Below are 24,173 nucleotides of genomic sequence, written 5' to 3'. Positions count from 1 at the left end.
ATATACTCTAACAGAAGTTCCACATTCATATTCTTTGTTTATAGAGAAAATTCGATTCATGCCACTACAACTCCCGTGAAATTGGGTTTCATGTTGAAAATCATGCCACTCAATGGCATGGATTTCAACATGAAATCCAATTTCAAGAAATTGTAGTGGCATGGATCCAACTGACCCTTGTTTATATTATAGACATCGTGGAAACGATACAGATGATCCTGTTTATATTATAGACCATTTCAAAAGGTTAAATTTCTAGTAGGGCTCGATTATCTCGCGGAGTGTCCTACACATCTAATATGTACACTTCAAGTGTATACTACACATTTGAGGTACAACCACGTAGGTGCCAAATCCGTTGTTGTTAACGAAGGAAGTGGAGTGCGTGGGGCTGGATGAGTTGTCTGGTCCGTTATCATTTGTCAATGAGGAAGCACACGGTCCACGACGAGCACGCGTTGTCGTCCGTCGCCACCGACGCGGGGAGCGGACCGTGGAGACTTTGGAGGAGAATCCACTCAGGATTCGGTGTCGTCGAGTCCTCAAGATTGACCTTATTGTAATAATTTTTCACCATTGCAGAGGTTATATTTTTAGTAGTGCTCGCTTAACTCATGGAGTGTCCTACACATTTAATATGTACTCCCTCGGTTCCAAATTATAAGTCATTCCAAGAATCTTGGAGAGTCAAAATTTTTCAAGTTTGACTAAATATATATAACAAGATAATAATATTTGTCATACAATTAAGTACCATTACACTCTTTGTTACCTATATTTTCATAGTATATCTATTTGATTTCATAAATCTTTGTATTCTTCTCTATAATTTTGGTCAAACTTTGAGATAGTTCGACTTTCCAAAATTCTTAAAATGACTTATAATTTGGAACGGAGGGAGTACATCTCAAGTGTATGCTACACATTTGAGGTACAAGTCCTCAGGATTGACCTTATATATGGTGATAGTGTGATTAGTCGAGCTTCGGGCCCTGAACGACGATGACGGCAAGGATGCCCGACGAGTGCAGTAAGGAAAATGGCCCCATTAGGCTATTATTTTGTGATTTTAGTGATTGAGTAACAACACAATTAATGGGACTAATGGTTTTGTCAAGTGAACAATTATAGATCCCAGGGACAAAGCAAAAAGGCCAAGCAAAGCAAAATAAGAAGAAAGAACTCAAAGAAACGCTGAATTGGACGAGTTCTACAGAAAACAGTAGCACCGAATGAACCGGTGACGCAGCACCGGTCTAATCGGTAGGCGTCGGATGCACCGGTGCTATAGCACCAGAGTAATCTGCAGTGCTGGTGCCAGCAAATCAAGTGGCACCGGATGCACCGGTGGTGTCAAGTTGAAGCACCGGTGCAAGCATCATGCTACGTACCAGAGAGCATGCCAAGCAGCCAAGGAGAAGTTCTTCAACACCGGTTGAACTGGTGGTGCACCAGGCAATGCACCGGTGTAGTTTTAAGACAGAATCTGAAGATTTCTTCAGGACCGGATGAACCGGTGAAGCACCGGTGCATGAGACCGGTCTAACCGGTGAAAGTCACGTCAGCTGTCAGAAAGCTAACGGATAGTGCAGAGCTGTGAGTGACCCGATACACCGGTGCCCTACCACCGGTCTATCCGGTGCCCTCGCAGAAAAGTGGCCAACGGCTCTTAACGGCTCTATGGACTTGGAGGCCTATATATACGTGATCCCCCGATCATTTGAAGATTGCTGGAGTTCAGGAACATCACACCCACACCCAAGAACATCTCCAAGCCATCCAAGAGCTTAGTGATCATATCTTTAGTCCTTAGCACACTTTAGAGAGTGTTGTGAAAGGTTAGCTCTTTAGAGAGTGAGAGACCAAGGCTTTGTGACCTTGTGCTGTGGTTCTTTAGTGAACCAAAAGAAGATATTGGTGCGCCGGCCCCTTAAAGCTTTGAGGCTCGCCGACAACGTCAACGACCCTCCGACTTAGTGTGGAGCGGCGTGGACGATCTTGTGCGGGGCACGTGGAGACCCCCATACTTTGTGGAGAAGCTCCTTAGTGGATTTCGGTATCAAGGTGGCAGTGATTGAGTTCACTGAAGAGACTTGATTGCCGAGAAGCGATACTCTTAGTGAGTGCTTCAACAACGTGGATGTAAGTGTGCCTTTGTGGCTAACCGAACCATGAGATAAACACCCGCGTCAAGAGTTTGCCTCCTCCTATCCCGCTCTTTACGTTTCCGCATTTCATACTAGCAATTCTTGTGCCTTTACTTTCATAGAGTAGTTTCTTGATAGAAAAGACTATAGGTTGCTAAACTCTTTTGGAATAGGGGTTTCACACTAGAATAATTTTAGTTGCACATATATATAACATGTTTTAGTTTAATATTGTGCAATTTAGTTGGAGCCATATGTCTAGTTTTTAAGTTGCCTAATTCACCCCCTCCCTCTCTTAGGCTCCCGATCCGGTCTTTCAATTGGTATCAGAGCCGGGACTCACATCTCTCACAAAGAAAGCCAATTCCATTGGCAATTTGTGCTTACCGGCTACTTGATCGGTTAGGCTTCACCGCCTAGTGAGTTAGCTGTTTGGGGAAGGGATGGATTCATTAGGACCTCCTCCACGTTTCGATGGCACGGGCTTCCTACGATGGAAGATCTTAATGCAATCTCACCTCCAAGTAAAGGGCATAAATATTTGGAGAGTAACTAGTGAGAGAATGAAGGGCAAAATTCAACAAGAGAAGCAATATGATGCTATAGCCAAATGTGTTATCTTAAGCTCTCTTGGTGACAATGTGTTCAACCGTGTGTTTGCTTGTGAAAATGCTAAAGATTTATGGAAAACTATTAGTGAGAACCATGAAGACACAGAAGATGTTGTAAATGAAAAATATCATGTTCTCATTGATAAACTTAATAGCTTCAAGCAACTAGATGATGAAAATGCCGAATCTATGTACTCACGGTTGAATATTCTTGTGAATGAGATTAACTCTTTAGATATGAAGAAAATTGATGATTTGGAGCTCATTCGCAAGATTCTTCACTCACTACGGAGGCCGGACTATGATTTGGTGATCATAATTTTTTATGAGAAAGAAATTAACACATTGACCCCAAATCAAGTCCTCAATAAGGTGATCGCCCACGAGTTACGCCACGACATCAAGCCAGGAGCACCACCTTCTTCACCAACACATAGCGCACTTGCATCCAAGCAAGTCAAGAAGTTGAAGAAGATGGCCATCAAAGATAGCTCAAGTGAAGAGGAAGAAGAGGAGGCATGTCAAAGCTCCTCAAATGATGAAAAAGAGCCAATGGACCCCAACCTTTACAAGCAAGTCAGGAAGATGAACAAATGCTTGCAAGAAATCAACTCAATGAGGTATATGGTCTTCCTCAAAGATGGGTCTCATCACCAATAAATAAAGGTTGAGAGGAGATTCAAGAAGAAGAAAGAAAAGAAGGAGAAGAAGCCCAAACATGAGTCATTTGCCATCTTTAGTGAATGGGTAAGCGGTGGTGAAGAATCAAGCGCAAGCTTAAGTGATGAATCAAGCAAGACATTCACCACCCGCACCAACATGTGATCATCATCACACACATATTTTATGGCCCAAGGTATGAATAATAATGTAAGTGATGATGACTCCGATTCTTCTTCATATGAAGAACTTCTCGAACTAGTTCATGAGCACCAAAAATTCATAAAGAAGCAATCAAATGAAATTGAAAACCTTAATGCTCTTAATGCTATTTTCGCTATAAATTATGAAAATTTGTTGTGCAAATTCAAATTGCTTAGCGAAGAGCATGAAGAGCTCAAGTTGAAAATTAAGAGCATTAATGATACTAATAGTGCTTCAACTTCTTATTTTGATTCAATTGATAAATCTAACCCTTACAATGAGAAATGCTATGAGAATGTTGTTGTAGAATCATGCAATGATCTCATTGCCAAGGAGAATGATGAACTCAAACAAAAAGTGGAAAGGCTCATGAAGGACTTGGCTTGATTAAAGGGCAAGAGCATAGAGAGTAATGTTCAACTTTCTCAAGATAACAGAAGACATGATGAACAAGCTTGAGAAGGGGTCCATCGTGACTTGCTCTAAGTGCCATCAAAAAGACCACAAGTCCAACAAGTGCCCTCAACCAAAGAAGAAGCTTTCGGTTGAGAAGAACAAGAAGGAGCTTACAATCAAGAGTTCTCTCATCTACACCAAGCCCAACCTGAGGAACAAAAGCAATAACACCTCCTATGTGATAAAAAAAACCATTGGCAATGTGGTTGCTCACAAGATTGAGAAGTAAGAAAGGAGTCGGAATCACTCCATTTGGGTGCCCAAAGATGTCATCACCAATATGAAGGGGCCTCAAATGGTGTGGGTCAACGGAGACTTGAAGGCCAAGTATGGCTTCGGGGATTTGGAGGCTTGGCTAACTAGAAAATGAATGATTCAAGCTAAAGAAGCCAAGCTCGTATCTTGGACATTTGTTGCCCAAGTCCCCTATAAGATAATGATAGCTAGATTTCAATTCAAATCATCATGTAGCTCCTTTACCCTTGTTAGATTGTTTACATTGCATCGCCTAGTGCTATATATGGTGGGTTGCTTGTGTCATGATCTAACCCATAAGCAACCTATATGGTTTGATAAGTGTGTAGAAAGCTACATAAAGTTACTCTTCATGGTACATGGACTTCATGAGGCATGTATTTAATTTTTGTACTATGAGCATAAACTATAGGGTAAACTTCCCATTGTTGTCAAAAATAATGTGCATACATTAGAGTGGTGATTCAAACACTAAATGCACACATTTAGGGGGAGTTCATCCTATGGTTTGTGATTTTGAGACTAACATATTTTCAAGCCTATCTTTTGTAGTCTCATGTTGAGCCATGATCTATTGAACAAAATATCCATATCTAAGTTCATAGGCTATGTGCTCATGCATTTGCTCACCTTCTTGTACCAAGTGTGCTTTGACCTCAAAGACTTTCAGTTGGTATTTAATTTCAATTGGTATCATTTGGCACAAGTCTCTTTCAACTTGGTACATGCAAGGTAACTACAAACCCTCGGAGGTATGCAAGGTTCTAAAATTCCTTCAATTGGTATCTTTGTCAATTCTTTGTTTTCATAGAGCTACCTCCATGCATGATATGATCTAAGCTTTCTCTTTCAAATGTCTAGTTGTGCACATGATTATCACATTATCATTTTGTGCACAACACTTTGTGGAAAGCTTAGTTCATGTCATGCTAGTTTCGTGTGTTTTGTGATCCACCTTAGTAATCGCTCAATTGGTATCCTCATTGATATCATATAATTGGATCATGATTCGTGGAGCTAACTCTCTAGGCTACTAACTTTTCCCTTTGAGCTATATTATTTTGCCAAGCCTTTTTAGGTGATTTGATTCCAAAAGAGGAAAAGTTTGGATCAAAACAAGGTAAAATGAGAATCACCCAAAGGGGAACAACTTTGATTCCAAAGGGGGAGAAAAAGAAGAATAAGTAGCAAATATGGGGAAAAACAAAGGGGGAATGATCGATTTAGGGGGATGCCAAGTCAATATTGGATGATGATAAGCATCCAAGCAAGTGTAAGTGGTTCAATTTGTTAATTTTTACAAAATTTATATTTGCTTTGATTGTGTTGTCATCAATCACCAAAAAAAGGGAGATTGTAAGAAAAATGGCCCCATTAGACCATTATTTTGTGATTTTGGTGATTGAGTAACAACGCAATCAATGGGACTAATGGTTTTGTCAAGTGAACAATTATAGATCCCAGGGATGAAGCAAAAAGATCAAGCAAAGCAAAACACGAAGAAAGAACTCAAATAAACGCTGAATTGGACGAGTTCTACAGAAAACAGTAGCACCGGATGAACCGGTGACGCAGCACCGGTCTAACCGGTAGACATTGGATGCACCGGTGCTATAGCACCAGAGTAATCTGCAGTGCTGGTGCCAGCAAATCAAGTGGCACCGGATGCATCGGCGGTGTCAAGTTGAAGTACCAGTGCAAGCACCATGCTACGTATCAGAGAGCATGTCAAGCAGCCGAGGAGAAGTTCTTCAGCACCGATTGAACCGGTGGTGCACCAGGCAAGGCACCGGTGTAGTTTCAAGACAAAAGCTGAAGATTTCTTCAGGACCGGATGAACCGGTGAAGCACCGGTGCATGAGATCGGTCTAACCGGTGAAAGCCACGTCAGTTGTCAGAAAGCTAACGGATAGTGCAGAGCTGTGAGTGACCGGATACACCGGTGTCCTACCACCGGTCTATCCGGTGCCCTCGCAGAAAAGTGACTAACGGCTCTTAACGGCTCTATGGACTTGGAGGCCTATATATACGTGATCCCCCGGTCATTTGAAGATTGCTGGAGTTCAGAACATCACACCCACACCCAAGAACATCTCCAAGCCATCCAAGAGCTTAGTGATCATATCTTTAGTCCTTAGCACACTTTAGAGAGTGTTGTGAAAGGTTAGTTCTTTAGAGAGTGAGAGAGCAAGACTTTGTGACCTTGTGCTGTGGTTCTTTAGTGAACCAAAAGAAGATATTGGTGCGCCGGCTCCTTGGAGCTTTGAGGCTCGCCGGCAACGTCAACGACCCTCCGACTTGGTGTGGAGCGGCGTGGATGATCTTGTGCGGGGCACGTGGAGACCCCCATCCTTTGTGAAGAAGCTCCTTGGTGGATTTCGGTATCAAGGTGACCGTGATTGAGTTCACGGGAGAGACTTGATTGCCGAGAAGCGATACTCTTAGTGAGTGCTTCAACAACGTGAATGTAGGTGTGCCTTTGTGGCTAACCGAACCACGAGATAAACACCCGCGTCAAGAGTTTGCTTCCTCCTATCCCGCTCTTTATGTTTCTGCATTTCATACTAGCAACTCTTGTGCCTTTACTTTTATAGAGTAGTTTCTTGATAGAAAAGGCTATATGTTGCTAAATTCTTTTGGGATAGGGGTTTCACACTAGAACAACCTTAGTTGCACATATAGATAGCATGTTTTAGTTTAATATTGTGCAATTTAGTTGGAGCCATAGGTCTAGTTTTTAAGTTGCCTAATTCACCTCCTCTCCCTCTTAGGCTAGAGCACTCGATCCGGTCTTTCAAGTACGTTTATGCATCACCGAAGGTGATAGAATCTAAATCTATCGCCTGAAGAAAATACTATGCCGGCTCACGAGACAAACGGTCCACCATACCGCCGCACTACCGTCCACCTCGGCTCCGGCGGCTCCCGCCGCACCAAAGCCTCTACCACCGCGCTAGCGATGTACTTCCTCCGTCCCAAAATAAATGCAATTCTAGGACCAAACACGTAAATCAATGTTAGGTGTAAAATTATAAAAATACCCTTTTCCTTTTGTGATGAGTGGATGAATTGTTGGTTGTCTTTTGTGGGAATTTTTCGGAATTGTCTTGTCTTTTGTGGTAGGTAGGTCAAAGTTAACAAGTTTTTTAGAATAAATTTTGAATTTTATAGTTGCAATTATTTTAGGATGGAGGGAGTATAACTTCTGCTATGCCCGACGCCCCTGCCATCAACAACAACATTGAAGTCCGACATGAGTTGGGTGCCCATGTGAGATCAAGGACGACATCATCAAATTGAAACGCCGCTACGAGAGGTGATCACCGCTCGAGGAAAGCTGATTACCACTCCAGATTACCGGACTCAAGAAATATTTATCTAACCCAAGCGTCCATGTATCGATCGAGCACGTCATAAGTCTTTCCTTCCCTAGTGACTACACACATCAGCATCTTGAAATTGTTTGTGTGCTACACACATTCAGAGTGTACTACATACTACTGGATATATGTTCTGGGAATGAGGCTACAACATCCGAGTGTTTTTCTATCCAGCTTCAATCAATCGGTTTTCAAACCTATTGGGCGAAGCCACGTGGTGTAGACCAGTATATAAAATATGGGTGAAGAGATCGATGCTTGGAAATCAGGCAACTACCGGAGAAGAGGCGGCAGACAAAAATCAACTGAAAATATGATCTGTATCAGCCAAATGATACACACACAACACACGCATAAAAAACCGGGGACATGAGGGGATGACAAGACTCTAGTAACAGTGATGAACAAAACTAAATGATGCCTTGAACAAAAATTAAAACATGTCTAGGCCTTACAAAACAATACAAAAATTCTTCAATTAATTTGATCCGATCCGTAGAAACCATACCCGCGGGCTGCTGAAATTAAGACATACATTGAGCAAAACTTAAAACATACCTCGACCTTACAAAACTATACAAATTCCTCAATTAGTTTAATTAACATGATCTAAAGAAATGATACCCTGAAGAATGAAAGCTAAAATAAAAGATAAATAGATGCAAATACAATTCTGTAAATGACAACACACAAATCCTACCGCCAAGAGCTATACGTTGACTACAATTTGTAATAGCAACAGGGGCTTGAGCAGCATAGCTGGATGTGGGGTCCCAATGCCACCACCAACTCCACCTTGAACGCCATCAAAACCTCATTTACACTAGTAACTGTTCAACCCACTTTTCCCACCACCCCCAAATGAAGCAGTTGGGAGGAAAACGGAAGTGTGGAGTGTTAGAAATAAGTATTTACTTGAGAAGTTTATTCCCCGTTACAAGAGATTATTTGTCAGGCCGGCATGTCACCTCGGTGGAAAAGGCTGCAAGAGAAAATAGAAAAGGAATGTGAGGAAACACAAAGAATGATTTTCTAACCTGGTGCAGGCTACGCCCAGCGGCAAACAAAAATATATAAAAGTGAATTTCGTAGAGTCATCTAGAAAAAAAAATGGGATCAATGCAACCCATTCGATGTTCATCTTTTCTGAAAAGTAATTCATAGTCAGACGGTCAGCATGGGCTCATCCTGATCCCTGCATTCACCGGCCATATGTAAGTAAGATCTAACCATATGTACCCCCTCCATTAGACGCATATGTCACTTGATCACCGTGATCCACATGATCAAATATTGCACTATCTTTTTTCATTAGTTGCTGTGTTTTGTCCCACTGGATTTTTTTTCAACATAATTCAATATAATGCAAATTCAGTGTGGACATTGACTTGCGTCAAGGGAAAGTGTAGAACTAACCCATACGTGGGACATTGACATTCGTGGGCCTAGATAGACACAAATCAGAACTAACCCATAGGGCCCATGTAGATCTAAGAGTCCTAGACTAGTTTTATCCTAAACGCTAGACCGTAAACAGCCGGTCACCCTCTGTTTAGCGTTTAGGCCGTTTAAACGGAGTTAAACACCCTAAGCAGTTTGACACAGTAACACTAAAATATATAAAATTTATGTACGTAAATGTCAGATACGCTAGGAAGCCTACATACTTCTACATGTAAAAAATAAGTATTCTACCAAATAATCTTTTTAGAAGAAATCTAAATTCCACGACACTTCATATACTTACAGTGCTAATTAATTCGGTTTGTTTGGGTAGTTGTAATCCTCTTATTGACTAAATTATAAATTAAATGATCATTTAGCTCATTTAATCACGTTTAACTTGACTCAGTTTAGACAGTTTAGACGGTTTTTAACGGTTTAAACGGTCTAACTGTTTAATCGTTTAGGGCCTAAACGATACGGATAATCTCTGTTTACCGTTTAAACATTGTTTAAATGGACTAAATGACCGTTTAGGCAAAATGGATCATTGTGTTCATACTGTACTATTGCACTGATCTCTGCTCGTTCTCCCTCTCTGATTTTGGTTAGCTGGAAATTCTCTTTGGTTGCCAGAGAAGATCATAGGAAGAGAGCAAGCATATCCTTAGAATCTTCCTCTCAAGACATCCTTGGAATCACTTGCACTGCGAGCACGGAGCTGACTGATGCATGATCTGTCAACATACATCATTGAATCATTGACAGAAATGCAGTGCATATATTCCAGTACATTAGTGCCTGAATTTTTCGTAAAATGAAGGCTGGATGTGCTTCTAGTGGGAGTCAGCTATCAGCACGAGAGAGGATGCAGGAGCCACATGCATATAGTTAGTGGTGGTCGCCCCAATTCCATCTCATTCCCAGGTCTGAATCACTCTTATCTGAACCCAACAGCCTGGGATATGCGGCCAAGTTTGCAACACAAGGTGGCGTCCTTAACTTGAATGCGCTACATCGAGAAGATTTCAGTCAAATGGAGAGGAGAATCTGAGCCCAAATGCGCAATCTGTATAGTGGAAGGCATAGCTTTCAAAAAAAATAGTGGAAGGCATGACTAGAAACGATCGATCTTATCATGGATGAAATAGCCATAGTTTGACTGTGGTTACGTCTGTGATGAAACAGATAGAGATGGTATTGCTCGAGTGCACGTCTCAGTGACTGTATTATTGTAGGTAGGGTTTCAAAATTAGGTCTGTCTTCTTGTAAAGTGACTGGTATCTTGCTTATCCGTCGGTCACATTTTTAAAATGTTAAAACATTATTATGTACTCTCTCCGTTCTAAATTATAAGTCATTCCAAGAATCTTGGAGAGTCAAACCATCTCAAAATTTGACCAAAATTATAGAGAGAAACACAAAGATTTATGACATCAAATATGTGCACTATGAAAATATAGCGAACAAAGAATCTAATGATACTTAATTGATATCATAAATGTTATTATCTTGTCATATAAATTTGGTCAAACTTGAAAAACTTTGGCTCTCCAGGATTCTTGGAATGACTTGTAATTTGGAACTGATGGAGTACTTTGGAACATTTTTTCTTTATGAAACTAGCTAGAACACTTCATTAAGCATAATATTGTTGTCTAGAGCGCAACATTCACAAATTCAACTGGATGAATAATTTCTTTGTTTTAGTGGAACGCTATTTTTCTTGAGCACAACATTCATAAATTAGATTGGAGGTGAAGATTTTTTCCTTCAGCGGAACATTTCTTTTGCTTGAGGTGAACTTTTTTTCTTGAGCAGAACATTTACAAATCGACTAACAGATATGCAAAATATCAGTGTATGAAACAAGAATCACAAGCTGAACGAAGAATTGAAGATGACTGAGAACTTTTCTATGAATAAGATGCGCTCAGCTTCCTTCTTGAGCTTAGCACTTTTTTTTGTTAGAAAAGTAAGGATAAGAGCTAGGACTGTAATCTTGGTTGGATTGTATTTATAGAGGCAAGCACCATGGTTTAAATCTAAAATTCCAAATTGTCCTATTTCACACTGGAAGAAAAAAAAAGGAGGGTGTGGACTAGATCAACGGCCAGCCATGGCCATATATGCAAGTGCACGAGATAGGGAGACTTGCATTCACTCTTCATGATGGTCGGAACACCAATGCCAATGTGCTCAGATGCCTTCTAGAAAAAATAGGTCACTTACCCAATTGCTCATCACTTCTTTCTAAAACTCCGGTATCCAATTATTGAAGGAGCACAGCAACGTCATGCTCTCCCTCACACACACACACACACACACAGAGAGAGAGAGAGAGAGAGAGAGAGAGAGAGAGAGAGAGAGAGAGAGAGAGAGAGAGAGAGGAGAGAGAGAGAGAGAGAGAGAGAGAGAGAGAGAGAGAGAGAGAGAGAGAGAGAGAGAGAGACCCATGTGGACTGCATCAAAGATCTGGTGCCGTTTTCTCCTCAAGTCAGCAAAGCCTCAGCAAGTGCATGTTTGGTAGCAGCTAAGTCCAACCAACAGCAAGCAGTGTGACAAGAATTTCTGGGTCTTTCCTAGCATCTAGATGGAGGAGATATTCATACCATACAGATACAGCAGTGCAGGACCACAAGATCTGTGCCTCGGTAGTCTAAAGTTAGATGCTGCAGCTGCAATATAAATACAGGACAAATACTCGCTGTGTCATGCTTCAGTTCAGGCCTGCCATACCCTAACCACCACAACAACAATCATGCAAATGAAAGCGTATCTGTGCACCGCACACGTCGCAAAAGGAATGTGCCCGCCGTTTCTTGAGTTGGTTGAGCAACGGTCAAAAGGGTCACTACTAAAAAACCTCAGGAGACCAAGTTCCTCAAGGATTTGCAAGCTAAAAAAACTCAGTCGGGGAAGAAACGGTCCCCACCTCATTTCATTAAGAGGAAGCAACAACGATTTCTTCCGGCTGAGAAACCGTGTACAAAGTCCCTCTACGCCGCCTCCGTCGTGGTCTCGTTCTTGTGCCAGAACCAGCCCGGCTGGATCGACACGTGGCACTCCGGCGACACCCCGTCGCGCCCCCGCGGGTCGCCCTCGTTCAGGTACCCGCCGACGGGCGCCGCCCGTGCAGGCCGCGGCTGCATCGAGCGCCGGCCTCCCGCGCCCCCAAGGCCCGATTGACGACGGTCTAGCTTCACGGAGTTGTGGGGGTGCTCCGCGGCGTAGGGGTTTGGCCGGGGAAGGCTGGGAGAGGGCCGGCCACCACCGCCCGAGCTTCAGCTTGGCGCCGGCCATGGCAGGCTGCTGCAGGCAAGAAATTAGAGGGGGATTTTGGGGGAACAGGTGCGTAGGGTTAGGGCGAGGCTGGGCGCACGCCTGGCTGGCCGCCGGCCGCCGGGGCTGCAGCCCTCCAGCCGTGCGCCTGACAGAACAGAGGAGGCAGGGGCTTAGTTGAAGAAAAAAAAGAGGAGGGGGTTAGGGTGGGGGAAGAAAAAAAATTAGTGTTTTTTTTTGAAAATATATGCCACTGTGGCACCACGTGGCATGACACGTCGGTTTCGGATGCACGCGTGACACATTTAGAATCTAGGATGAACCACTTAAAGGACTTTAGGGACCCAATTAGACGATTTGAGAGTTTGGGGACCTAAGCGGAATGTCGCTGCAAGTTTGAGGACCTAGGGTGCAATTTACTCGGTTCCATGTCAGGCCTCCCTCAACAGGTGATTTTTAAGCTACCTCATAAATTTTATAAAATTGGTGAACAGTGCCAAAATGAGGAATTCGTCGTGCTGTAGAGCGATTGTCTCGTACACCGATTCCAAGCCACTATGAATCACTGTGCCAAACTCGAATTATTGTAGCTATGAGCCAGTGATAGCTTGGACCATTAGAGGAGGCCTTAGTAGCTAAGGTTAAGCAGAGTCTCCTATCTGCCAACTAACTACTCCCCTCATCACATTAACATTAGGTATAATAACAAGCTCCCCTCGCGCTGCTGGCCACGCTGGATTGGAGTTGGAGGCGGCCACGCACCTACCTCATCAGCAACAACGGAGATCAATTAACAAAACACGACCAAGACGTGACTAATAAACTAATCGCGTCTTGGTCACGTCTCTTAATCGGCTTGGTCTCCCGGTTCACACGTCGCGCTCCGCGGCGGTGGCGCCGCCGCGCGTTCACACTGCCGCGACGCCGCCGCCGTCGCCGGAGAGAGCAACCGGAGCCGGAGCGTCCGCACGCACACGTCGCTGTCCCTCTAGAAAGAAAGAATGGCCCTCGCGCGCGCCACGGCCCGCGGCACTCGCGAGTCAAGCTCCTCGTCCTCGCCGTGGCCCGCGGCGATCCGGATGTCCCGGCGGCAGATTACTCACGCGCACGACGTCGTCGCTTGTATCTGATGATCCACTCTGTTTCTCCGTCAGAAAAAAAAAGAAGTCTTCGTGTACAGCTCCAGAGTCAAGCTCCCGTGCGCCGCGCCGAGGATGCTCTGGCAGCTCGGTCGCTTCGTCCCGTGCCGCGCTGGCGTCCAAGGCAGCGATCACAATTCACTGCTCGCAGCAGCAGTGCCCCTCAACCTCCCGGACACCAACGTGTCTGAAAGGGACAGGACGGAGAGGACGCCGGTCGCCGGCCCCAAGCCTGTCACAGTGTCGCTCCATCCACACTCCTTTTCTCCCTAGAGCCAGATCGTTAAATCCAACAGCATCCGCCTAACCCAACCTCATCGCTCGCTCGCACACACGCGGCGGACACCCCACGGACACCAGCCAGCGAGAGTCCCACCAAAGCCGCGCCGCGTGCCATGGTGTACGACGCGGGCGCCGGCAGCTCGCCGGCGGCGGAACCAGCGGCGCCGGCGGGGAGCCCGCTGCGCGTGATCCTGACGCGGGGCTTCGCGCGGCAGGTGCTGGCGGGGCGGTGGTTCACGGTGTTCGCGAGCCTGCTCATCATGGCGGCCTCCGGCGCGACCTACATCTTCGCCGCCTACTCCGGCGCGCTCAAGTCGGCGCTCGGGTACGACCAGCGCGCGCTCAACACCGTCTCCTTCGCCAAGGACCTGGGCGCCAACCTGGGCGTCCTCCCGGGGCTCCTCAACGAGGTCACCCCGCCCTGGGCCGTGCTCGCCGCGGGCGCCGCCATGAACCTCGCCGGCTACCTCATGGTCTACCTGGCCGTCTCCGGCCGCACCGCGCGCCCGCCGCTCTGGCTCCTCTGCCTCTACTTCTTCGCGGGGGCCAACTCGCAGGCGTTCGCCAACACCGGCGCGCTCGTCACCTGCGTCAAGAACTTCCCGGAGAGCCGCGGCGTGGTGATCGGGATCCTCAAGGGCTTCGTCGGCCTCAGCGGCGCCGTGTACACGCAGCTCTACCTCGCCTTCTACGGCGGCGAGGACCCCGAGTCGCTGATCCTGCTCATCGCGTGGCTGCCCGCGGCCGTGTCCGTCGTGTTCGTGCACACCGTCCGGTACATGCCGTACCCGCGCCGCCGCGGCGGGAAGGAGACCAGCACCAACCCCTTCTTCTGCTTCCTCTACCTCTCCATCGCGCTCGCCTGCTTCCTCCTCGTCATGATCGTCGTGCAGAGGCAGGTGCCCTTCTCGCGGGGCGCCTACGGCGTCGCCGCCGCGCCGCTGCTCATCCTCCTCCTCATGCCCCTCTGCGTCGTCATCAAGCAGGAGTACAAGATCCACCGCGAGAGGCAGCTCGACGACGCCCTCCGCGCCGCCGGCCCGCCGCCCACCATCACCGTCGTCGACGCCGCCGCATCCAACCACGTCCAGATGTCAACGGACACCAAGAAAGCAGAGCAGCAGCCGGTGGCGCCGCCGCCCACGTCGAGGTCGACCCCATCCTCGTCGCCGTCTTCCTGCTCGGGGAGGCTCGGCGGGTGCGTGAGGACCATGTTCCGGCCGCCGGCGCGCGGCGAGGACCACTCGATCCTGCAGGCGCTGGTTAGCGTGGACATGCTGGTCCTCTTCGTGTCCGCCATCTGCGGCGTGGGCGGGACGCTGACGGCGATCGACAACATGGGCCAGATCGGGCAGTCCCTGGGTTACCCGTCCCGGAGCACCAACACCTTCGTCTCCCTCATCAGCATCTGGAACTACGCCGGCCGCGTGACGGCCGGCTACGCCTCGGAGGCGGTCCTGTCCCGGCACCGCGTGCCCCGGCCGCTCCTCCTCACCCTCGTCCTCCTCCTCGCCTGCGCGGGGCACCTCCTCATCGCCTTCGGCGTGCCGCGGTCCCTCTACGCCGCCTCCGTCGTCGTCGGGTTCTGCTTCGGCGCGCAGTGGCCGCTGGTGTTCGCCGTCATCTCGGAGCTGTTCGGGCTGAAGCGCTACTCGACGCTGCACAACTTCGGCGGCATGGCGAGCCCCGTGGGGGCCTACCTGCTCAACGTGCGCGTGGCCGGGCGGCTCTACGACGCCGAGGCTGCGCGGCAGCGGGGAGGCGGGGCGTGCCTGGGCGTGGAGTGCTTCCGGCGGTCGTTCCTGATCATCGCGGCGGCGACGGCGCTCGGCGCGGCGGTGTCGCTGGTGCTGGTGTGGCGGACGTGGGGGTTCTACAGGGGCGACATCTACGCGAGGTTCCGGGATGGCGAGGGCGCCGCCGCCGGCGACTCCCTGCCGGTGGGGCAGCCGCGGCGGCCGGGAGCGGAAGGGGAGGAGGCGGCGGCAGCTGTCAGCGGCGGGAAAGGGTGAGGAGTGAGTAGGTACTAGGTAGGGGAGCAGCGGGATGCCAGCTCGGATGTTTGACTAGTCAAGGATGACGATGACGTGGCTGCATGCTCCCACTGGCGGGGTTTGACTGTTTGACTCCCTGGCCTCTGTTCCCCACGGCGACGGCTGCTACCGCAGTGGGCAGTGCCGTATGCCGTGGGAGCTGGTAGTACGACGGCCGGAGCGAGCATTGATAGGTGGGGCCGACAGGTGGGCCAGTGCCCAGTGGAGACTTTTAACCACGTCAAGTCCGCCGATCGTAAGGATGACAAGTGGACCCTGCATGTAGATACATATATAGTATATTTAAGATGTCCGCAATGATAACAGTTAGTAGTCTGGTGTGGAAGTAAGAATAAAAAACTATTTTATATTATTGAATTGGCCTGTAACTACTCTCTCCTATTTTTTTATTATCACATCAAATCTAACTTTAATAGCTAACCATTAATACATGTCTTGACCGTCCTCTTGTCCAGTGCCTAGTGCCCGGTCGAGTGGAGTGGAGTACAGTGCAGATTGGGAACGGATCGCGCCGTGCACCGCCACCGCGTAGGCAGCAGAGACTAGAGAGAGAGAGGGAGGCGATAGGCATAAGGCAACGGCATCGCGCCATGTCATACATCGACCGGGTGGGATGGCCCGGCCAGCCTACGGTCGCTCGCTCACGCTACGAACTCGGAACGGGGCAGGAGGAGGGTAGGTAGGGAGGCGGCCGACCTGGAGCCAGCCCAGCTCGCGGGCGCCGGGCACGTCCCCTTTCCACCGCCGCACTACTACTAGCGGCTTTGAATGCGGCATGTGCGGCGTCGGGTCGAGGTCCTGGACAGCCTCCGGCCCTCCGCTCAGGCTCATCCGTGGTTGCTGGCCCGCCGGTGACCACGAATCCTTCTCGCCCAGAATCGAAACGAGTAGAATAGAAAAAAATTCACCTGCTGCCTTTAGGTTGCCAGGTTAGTTTCGTTTCCGTATTCTATTCTTTTTTCCAAAAAGGGCCACGCCCGAATTTCATTATTTTTGGTAACGAAATTACAAAGTCTTCAGGAACAACCTCAGAAGGTCTTAACACTCAGTTTAAGCGAAGAACAAGCCGGCTCACATCCGGCTGCTGACACCAGACTCGCTTACAGGTTCAGAAAAGCAAACAGCAGAGAAGAGAAACACCCCATTTCAGCATAACTAAGGGGGGAGCAGACTTTTGTCTTCACGTCGGGGGCATCACTGGAGAAGAACCAACCCCGTGTCATCGCCTTGGGCTTGTGCGTGGAAGTGTAATGCCGTCTTGAGGAGCGTCATTGCACCACTCTCCAGATCTTCCTTGTCTTGTCCCGCCTGGAGACCTGCCCAGTATTTTAAGAAAGAACTCGCTAAGCAGATAATTTCCGTCGGAGATCCAATTAGCTTTTTTTCAAAACAACACTTATTCCGGGACTTCCAGATCGCCCAGCAGATAGACGCCAGCCCGATCATGTGTGAGCCCTTCTTATTTGGTAAGAGAGTGTCTATCCAATGCCAATACTGCCCAAAAGATGTGAGTCTATGGTTAGCTCCTAGCACGAAAGCTACCAGGCTCCAGATATAATTGACAGTGATACACTCGAAGAAGAGGTGATCAATGGATTCAGTACAATTGCAGAAACAACACTGCATGTCTCCAGTCCAATTCCTCTTGGCTAGGTTGTCTTTAGTCTGTTGGGACTTTCTCTTTGACTGCCTCAAAATAAGAGGTTTTTGCACAACTTGGTGTAATTGGATAAAACAAGTGGTCTCTGGAGGGACTGTGAGTGTTAAATTGAATGATGTCAATGGCCCCTTATTTTATGAGTCATAAAGGGGTCAGACAAGGTGACCCCCTTTCCCCATCCTATTTAACTTTGTTGCTGATTACCTAACAAGAATGGTAAGACAGGCTCAAAGAAGTGGGCAGATAACTGGACTGGCCTCTAATCTAGTCCCTCATGGTGTAGCCATTCTACAATATGCAGATGACACCATCATTTGCATAAAGGAAGACATTGACATTGCTAGGAATATGAAAATCCTCTTATACATCTATGAACTTATGACAGGTCTAGAGATCAACTTCTCTAAGAGTGAGGTTATAATGATTAATGGGGCTGATGACATGTGCCTGCATTATGCTGAACTCTTTAACTGCCAAACTGGAACATTTCCCCTAAAATACTTAGGGGTGCCTGTGAGTCCCATTGGATGATCTTAGAAGAAAGAAATGAGAAAAAACTAGCTACTTGGAAAGGTAAATCTCTCTCTATTGCTGGCAGAGCTACTTTGATTAACTCTAGCCTCTCCAGCACCTTTATCTACCACATGTCCATGTACCTCTTGCCAAAAGGAACCACTGATAAACTGGATAAACAAAGGAGATCCTTCTTCTGGCAAGGAGGTGGACAGAAAAAGAAATACCTGAGATGGCAGATCATCAATAAGAGTTAGAAATATGGGGGGTTAGGAATAAAAAATATTCATAAGATGAATCTTAGTCTTCTGGTTAAATGGTGGTGGAAACTGGAAATGGAAGATGGTATTTGGCAATAGATTGTCAAACAAAAATACCTACTCCAACACACAGTTGGAACCGTGAAACACAAATTGGATGACTCCCCAATTTGGTGTGACCTACTTAAGGTCAAACATATTTATCTGATGGGTAGATCTCTCAGAGTTATGAATGGGAAAGATACATCCTTTTGGATGGATACATGGCTGAAGGATAAACCTCTTTATGCTTGCTTCCCCACCCTTTTTGAGCTTTGCCAAGACAAACATATATTTGACTACAATTTTCTTATTTGCCAAGGACAGATTCAATTCACCAGATGACTCCCTCCTCATCTATTTGATCAATGGTTGAATTTGGTCGATCTGATTTATCACCAGCCGTTTGCCGACGGCAAAGACATACCTTTATGGCAATGGAATAGATCCAAAACTTTCACGACAAAGTCAGTCTATGATTATCTGACCAGAGATTGTATAAGAAATCCTTTTCGCCATATTTGGAAAGCAAGAATTCCCTATAAGATCAAAATTTTCTTATGGCTACTTGAGAACAATGCTATCCTAACTAAAGACAATTTAATCAAAAGACATTGGGTTGGATCCCCCACTTGCTATTTCTGTCAAGCAAATGAAACAGTCCAGCATCTTTTCTTCCAATGTCCTATAGCCAAGGTTATCTGGGGCACGGTGGGCCTCTGCTTTGGAGCAAACGATATTCCTCGAAACATACAACAATATAAAACTTGGATTGCCAAATGGCTCCCAGGAGGTGAATCAATTTACACTTGTGGCTGTGCAGCAATTTGCTGGGCCATATGGAAGTGTAGAAATAAAACTTGTTTCGTGGGGAAACACATCAAAAACCCAATGGAAATGATGATACATATTTGCTCCTTTATCTCTTATTGGGCAGGTCTCTACAACGAGTCGATGCAGGAGAAGATTCTTGAAGGGGTGCAGGATCTGTTGGCTTGTGCTCACAAGGTGTTGGCGGGGCAACCAGCTTCTTCTTCATTCCAGAGACGTCTCCTCCTCCTCCCCCCCCCCCCAAGATGATGGCCATGAGTCGAGCAACGAAGACTGATAGCAACATCGTCTGAAGATTGGAACGGGCTCCGTTTACTTAGCTTTTGCTGTTTGTCTGAAAACTGTACTGTATCTCTGTCGAGGACTTTGATCTGGGAATCCTGGGTCTCCTGAATCAGCTGCGCCTGAATCAGGCTAGGGTGTTTCCCCTCCCCCCTTCTTCTCTAGCCGTCTTCCTGAACTTGTTTCTGCTACTTTGTTGAACGCTTGGTATTTCCATTCTGGTAATGGAAATGGGGGGAAGCCTCGATTCAAAAAAAGAAGAAGCAGACAACAGGGAGGGGTGGGGATTCATCACTGCGATGTCAAACTGCAGCCAGCTCCAACAGTTATTTATTAACGACAATGATGCTTTCACAGGGAAGATGCCAATTTCAACAGTGAACCTCTCAACAACCATGCAAATACTCAACGTACAGGACACTAGGATCTCGGGTAGTATCCCCTCAGCCATCGGCAATTTGGTCAACCTCAACTTCCTCAATGCAAGCAATACTTTCATATCAGGAGTGATTCCAGATAGCATTGGCAAGCTAGTACACTCGGGCGTGCTCTATCTCCACAATACTAACCTGTCATGTCAAATACCTTCATCTATTGGAAATATCTCAATGTTGACTTTTCTTGATGCACACCATTGCAACTTGGAGGGACCAATTCCATCAAGCATAGGGAGGTTAAAGAATCTGTTAGCTCTTGATCTGTCGATGAACCACCTGAATGGTTCAATTCCCAAAGATATTTTCAACCTACCAGTCCTTTCAAGTAACTTGGACTTATCGTATAATTCACTATCAGGACCACTTTCATCTAAAGTTGGTAGCTTGGGAAATCTTAACAACCTTTTCTTATCTGGAAACCAATTGTCTGCTGTGATACCTGATGGTATTGGGGACTGCACCGTTCTGCAACGACTTTGGTTGGACAATAACTCATTTGAGGGGAGCATACCTCAATCTCTCTATAATATGAAGGGTCTCAATGAGCTGAAATTGTCTATGAATGACCTGTCTGGTAAAATTCCTAATGCCATTGGTAGAATCCGCAATCTGCAATGCCTGTATCTGGCACACAACAACTTGTCAGGGCCAATCCCATCAGCTCTGCAGAATTTGACATCATTGTCAGTGTTGGATCTGTCCTTCAACAATCTGCAAGGAGAAGTGCCAAAAGGAGGAATTTTTGCAAACTTTGTGAACATGTCAGTCACTGGAAATAATAATCTTTGTGGTGGAATTCCTCAGCTTCATTTAGCACCATGTCAGATGAACTCTGTGAAAACAAACAGAAGTGGACACATGAAGTCTCTCACCCTAGCTCTGGCAGTAACTAGTGCACTCTTATTGTTAGCTTCTGTTGTTGCACTCACTCAGTTGTTCCGTAAGATCCAAGAAGTTATGGCAAAAGCAGAAGAGCCCATTTCAACTACAAAGAGTTCACAAGAATTTCTTATCATGCATTAGCAAATGGAACCAATGGATTTTCATAAGCCAATTTTCTTGGTAAAGGAAGCTTTGGGTGTGTGTCTATAGATGCACTCTTGAAGGTGAGGGAACTATTACTGCTGTAAAGGTTTTTAATCTTGAACAATCTGGATCTACTAGAAGTTTTATGGCTGAATGTGAGGCACTGAGAAGGGTGCGCCACCGTTATCTTCTAAAGATCATCAGCTGCTGCTCAAGTGTCAATCACGAAGGTCAAGAGTTCAAGGAACTCATTTTTGAGTTCATGCCCAATGGTAACTTAAATGTTTGGCTTCATCCACCATCTGATTTGCACACTCTAAACAATACGCTCAGCCTAGCACAAAGGCTCAATATCACCGTCAATATAATGGATGCATTGGATTACCTTCATAATCGCTGTCAACCACCAATCATTCACTGTGATCTCAAGCCAAGCAATATCCTTCTTGCAGGAGACATGAGTGCCCGACTTGGAGACTTTGGTATATCAAGAATCCTTCTAGAAAGTGATATCAAATCCCTGCAAAACTCGAGTAGCACAATTGGAATAAGAGGTTCCATTGATTATGTTGCTCCAGCTAATGATCTTTATTCATTATCCCTCCATATATAAACATCAAACACAATATACTAATCATATTTTTTTTGCACAATTGTAGAGTACGGGGAAGGTTCTCGTATATTCTCGAGGTGGTCCCTGACATACTCCAGGCTTCACCTGGCTTGACCGACGCCTGACTCTGTGTAGAACCCGGCCGCTGACTAATTTCGCGTGTGTCGTTCCAGTTCCAGTTCCAGTGATCTTTCAGAGACATTCGCCCCCCTTGATAAGATCGTGCATAGTCTTGTGTCAATGCCGACTTATATCTCAATGTAACCGCATGGAAAACTATCGTCTTTTGTTGTAAAATTCAGAGGGCTATGGAAGCGCCGCACCCTAGCTTGGATTGTAGGCGTGTGCGTGTTAATTGATTTTGCACAAAATAGCCTTGTGGGTGGCTTCCATATATAGATATAGCGGTAAAACTTGGAGAGCAAGGCCAGGAAATCCTGTACAACAAACTTTACAGATGGAACTAGAGATAAACTACAACATCAAAATATCTCTCCCGGCCTTCTACAAGTCCTGAGTTGACACGTCTTGATTACAAGCGAGCGCCCACCCACCTACCCACCCACCCACCCACACACACATATATATATAATATTTATTGTTAGTTTCATTTTCCGGTAGATCTGAATCCTGTAAGGCCCTGTTTAGTTCTCAAAAATTTTCCTACAGTACCCATCACATTGAATCTTCTAACACATGGATGGAGTATTAAATACAGTTGAAAAAATAACAAATTATACAGTTCAACTGTAAATGACGAGATGAATCTTTTAAACTTAATTAGTTTATAATTAGACATTAATTGCTAAATAACAACAAAAGTGTTACAGTGCCCATATCTAAAAATTTTGCGAACTAAACAGGCCCATATTTCGAGGAGGGCGTCGCATTGCATGTTCCGAGTCGCTAGGTAATCATGCTTGTTGCGGCTACCCGGGCGTCTCGGACTCCATCGCCGCGCGGCCGTGCCGTGCCGAAACAGACTCCCATCAATCCAAGGCTTGAGAAACAAACAAACGTTGCGCTTGCGCATCCATCAACGAGCCAAGCCAGCCCAAGGCCGCCGGAGAGATGGGCGACCACCTGCCCGATGACCTCCTGGCGGACGTTCTCGGCCGCCTGGCTCCGCGCGACCTCGCCTCGTCCCACGGCGTCTGCTGGTCCTGGCGCGCCGTCATCGACGGCCGCCGCCTGCTGCGCGCGGACCTCCTGCCACTCTCGCTGGGGGGCATCTTCCTCTTGGTCACCAGCACCTGGTTCCCGCCCCTCTTCTCCCGGCCCTGGACGGGCTCCGCGATCTGCGGCGACCTCGACAGCTTCTTCGGAGCCGACGAGCAGAGGGTGCTCGACATCGACTTCTGCGATCACTGCAACGGCCTGCTCCTGCTCCAGGAAGCCGTGATGAACCCCGTGTAGGTAATCGGAGAGGCTACGCTAGTATCACTACCGCATATACCCAAGATACTTGCGAGTAGAAGATCATAGATCGTTACCACTATACGCGCAGCGCAGCGGAAGAAGTCGCGCGTCGATGTAGAGGAAGTAGTCGATCACGTCCCACGAACCGAGCTCCTCGTCCTTGATCCCAGCAGCCGATCAGCGCAGCAGTCGCAGCAGTGCCTCCACGGAGTCCACACGTACGGGGATGAAACGCCGGGCGTCGGTGTGCTAGCACCGCACGCACGGCAAGGGCGGCGGCCGAGAGAGGGGAGGCGGCGGCTAGGGAGGTGGCGGGGCTCACAGGTTATGTCGCCCCCCTTAGCCCCTCCCTCGTATATAGGGCGTACTAATGAGCTTCTATCTCATAGGCCCATTAGTAACCCTAATCCCTCTTGGATCAATATCCTCTTGGGCCTTTAAACCGTATTATAATGATGGGCTCTTGGGCATATCACCAATAATCTTCCACTTGCACTAGAGACAATCATACAGGCAAGCTTTCCAATATTCCAAACCCCTTAAGTGTGTGACCCGTTAGGTTCATGTGTAGGTGGTCGTGATCGGAAATCATTTCCGAATCACAAGTCAATAGCGGCACCTAGCAGGGCATAGTGACTCACAAATACACATAAAGATCATATCGGCCGAACCTTAGATATACTCATACACCGATCCCTTTGCCACATGATACCAGTCAAGCTCAAGGCGAGATGCGTGCCACCTTTGTGATAGCTCAACCATTCTCTTGATCTAATAGTGGATTCTATTAATAACTAACCTTTAGTCATAATGATTAACTCTTTAATCACTTTGGCATGGCCATGCACTTTCAAATCCAACTATCTCGAGGGGCCCAGAGATATCTCTCCCATTATCTATGAGGGGCAAATTCCATCTTGATCCGCTCACATCCCATTCCATGTTTCATGACACACCTGTAAGCTACTTTTTGTAACTACCCAGTTACGGAGTAGCGTTTAGCAGCCCCAAGATGCACCACTGCACACAGTGAGAAACAATGGCGATCTCAGGTCTAAGGATCCAGTAGGTATAACACTCAAGAACAACTGATGGCACATACAGAATAACAATCCCAGCATTGTTTTGGAGTGGGTCAATCCAACACTATGTTCACCAACATGTGTCCACATCATTAATC

At 46.7% G+C, this 24,173-nt stretch overlaps 1 protein-coding gene across 1 annotated transcript; it reads left to right on the top strand.

Moving 5' to 3' along the window:
• The first annotated feature begins 13,880 nt into the window (after positions 1–13,880).
• On the top strand, positions 13,881–16,277 carry LOC120659588. The gene has a single exon (XM_039937777.1). It carries the CDS (start codon positions 13,973–13,975, stop codon positions 15,869–15,871), a length of 1,899 nt encoding a protein of 632 aa, XP_039793711.1. The 5' UTR covers positions 13,881–13,972; the 3' UTR covers positions 15,872–16,277.
• The last annotated feature ends 7,896 nt before the right edge of the window (positions 16,278–24,173 follow it).

Source organism: Panicum virgatum, chromosome 2N (genome assembly GCF_016808335.1).
Source record: "Panicum virgatum strain AP13 chromosome 2N, P.virgatum_v5, whole genome shotgun sequence".
Lineage (NCBI taxonomy): Eukaryota > Viridiplantae > Streptophyta > Magnoliopsida > Poales > Poaceae > Panicum > Panicum virgatum.
The sequence above is the reverse complement of the archived record's forward strand: the minus strand, read 5'-3'. Positions and strand labels throughout refer to the sequence as shown.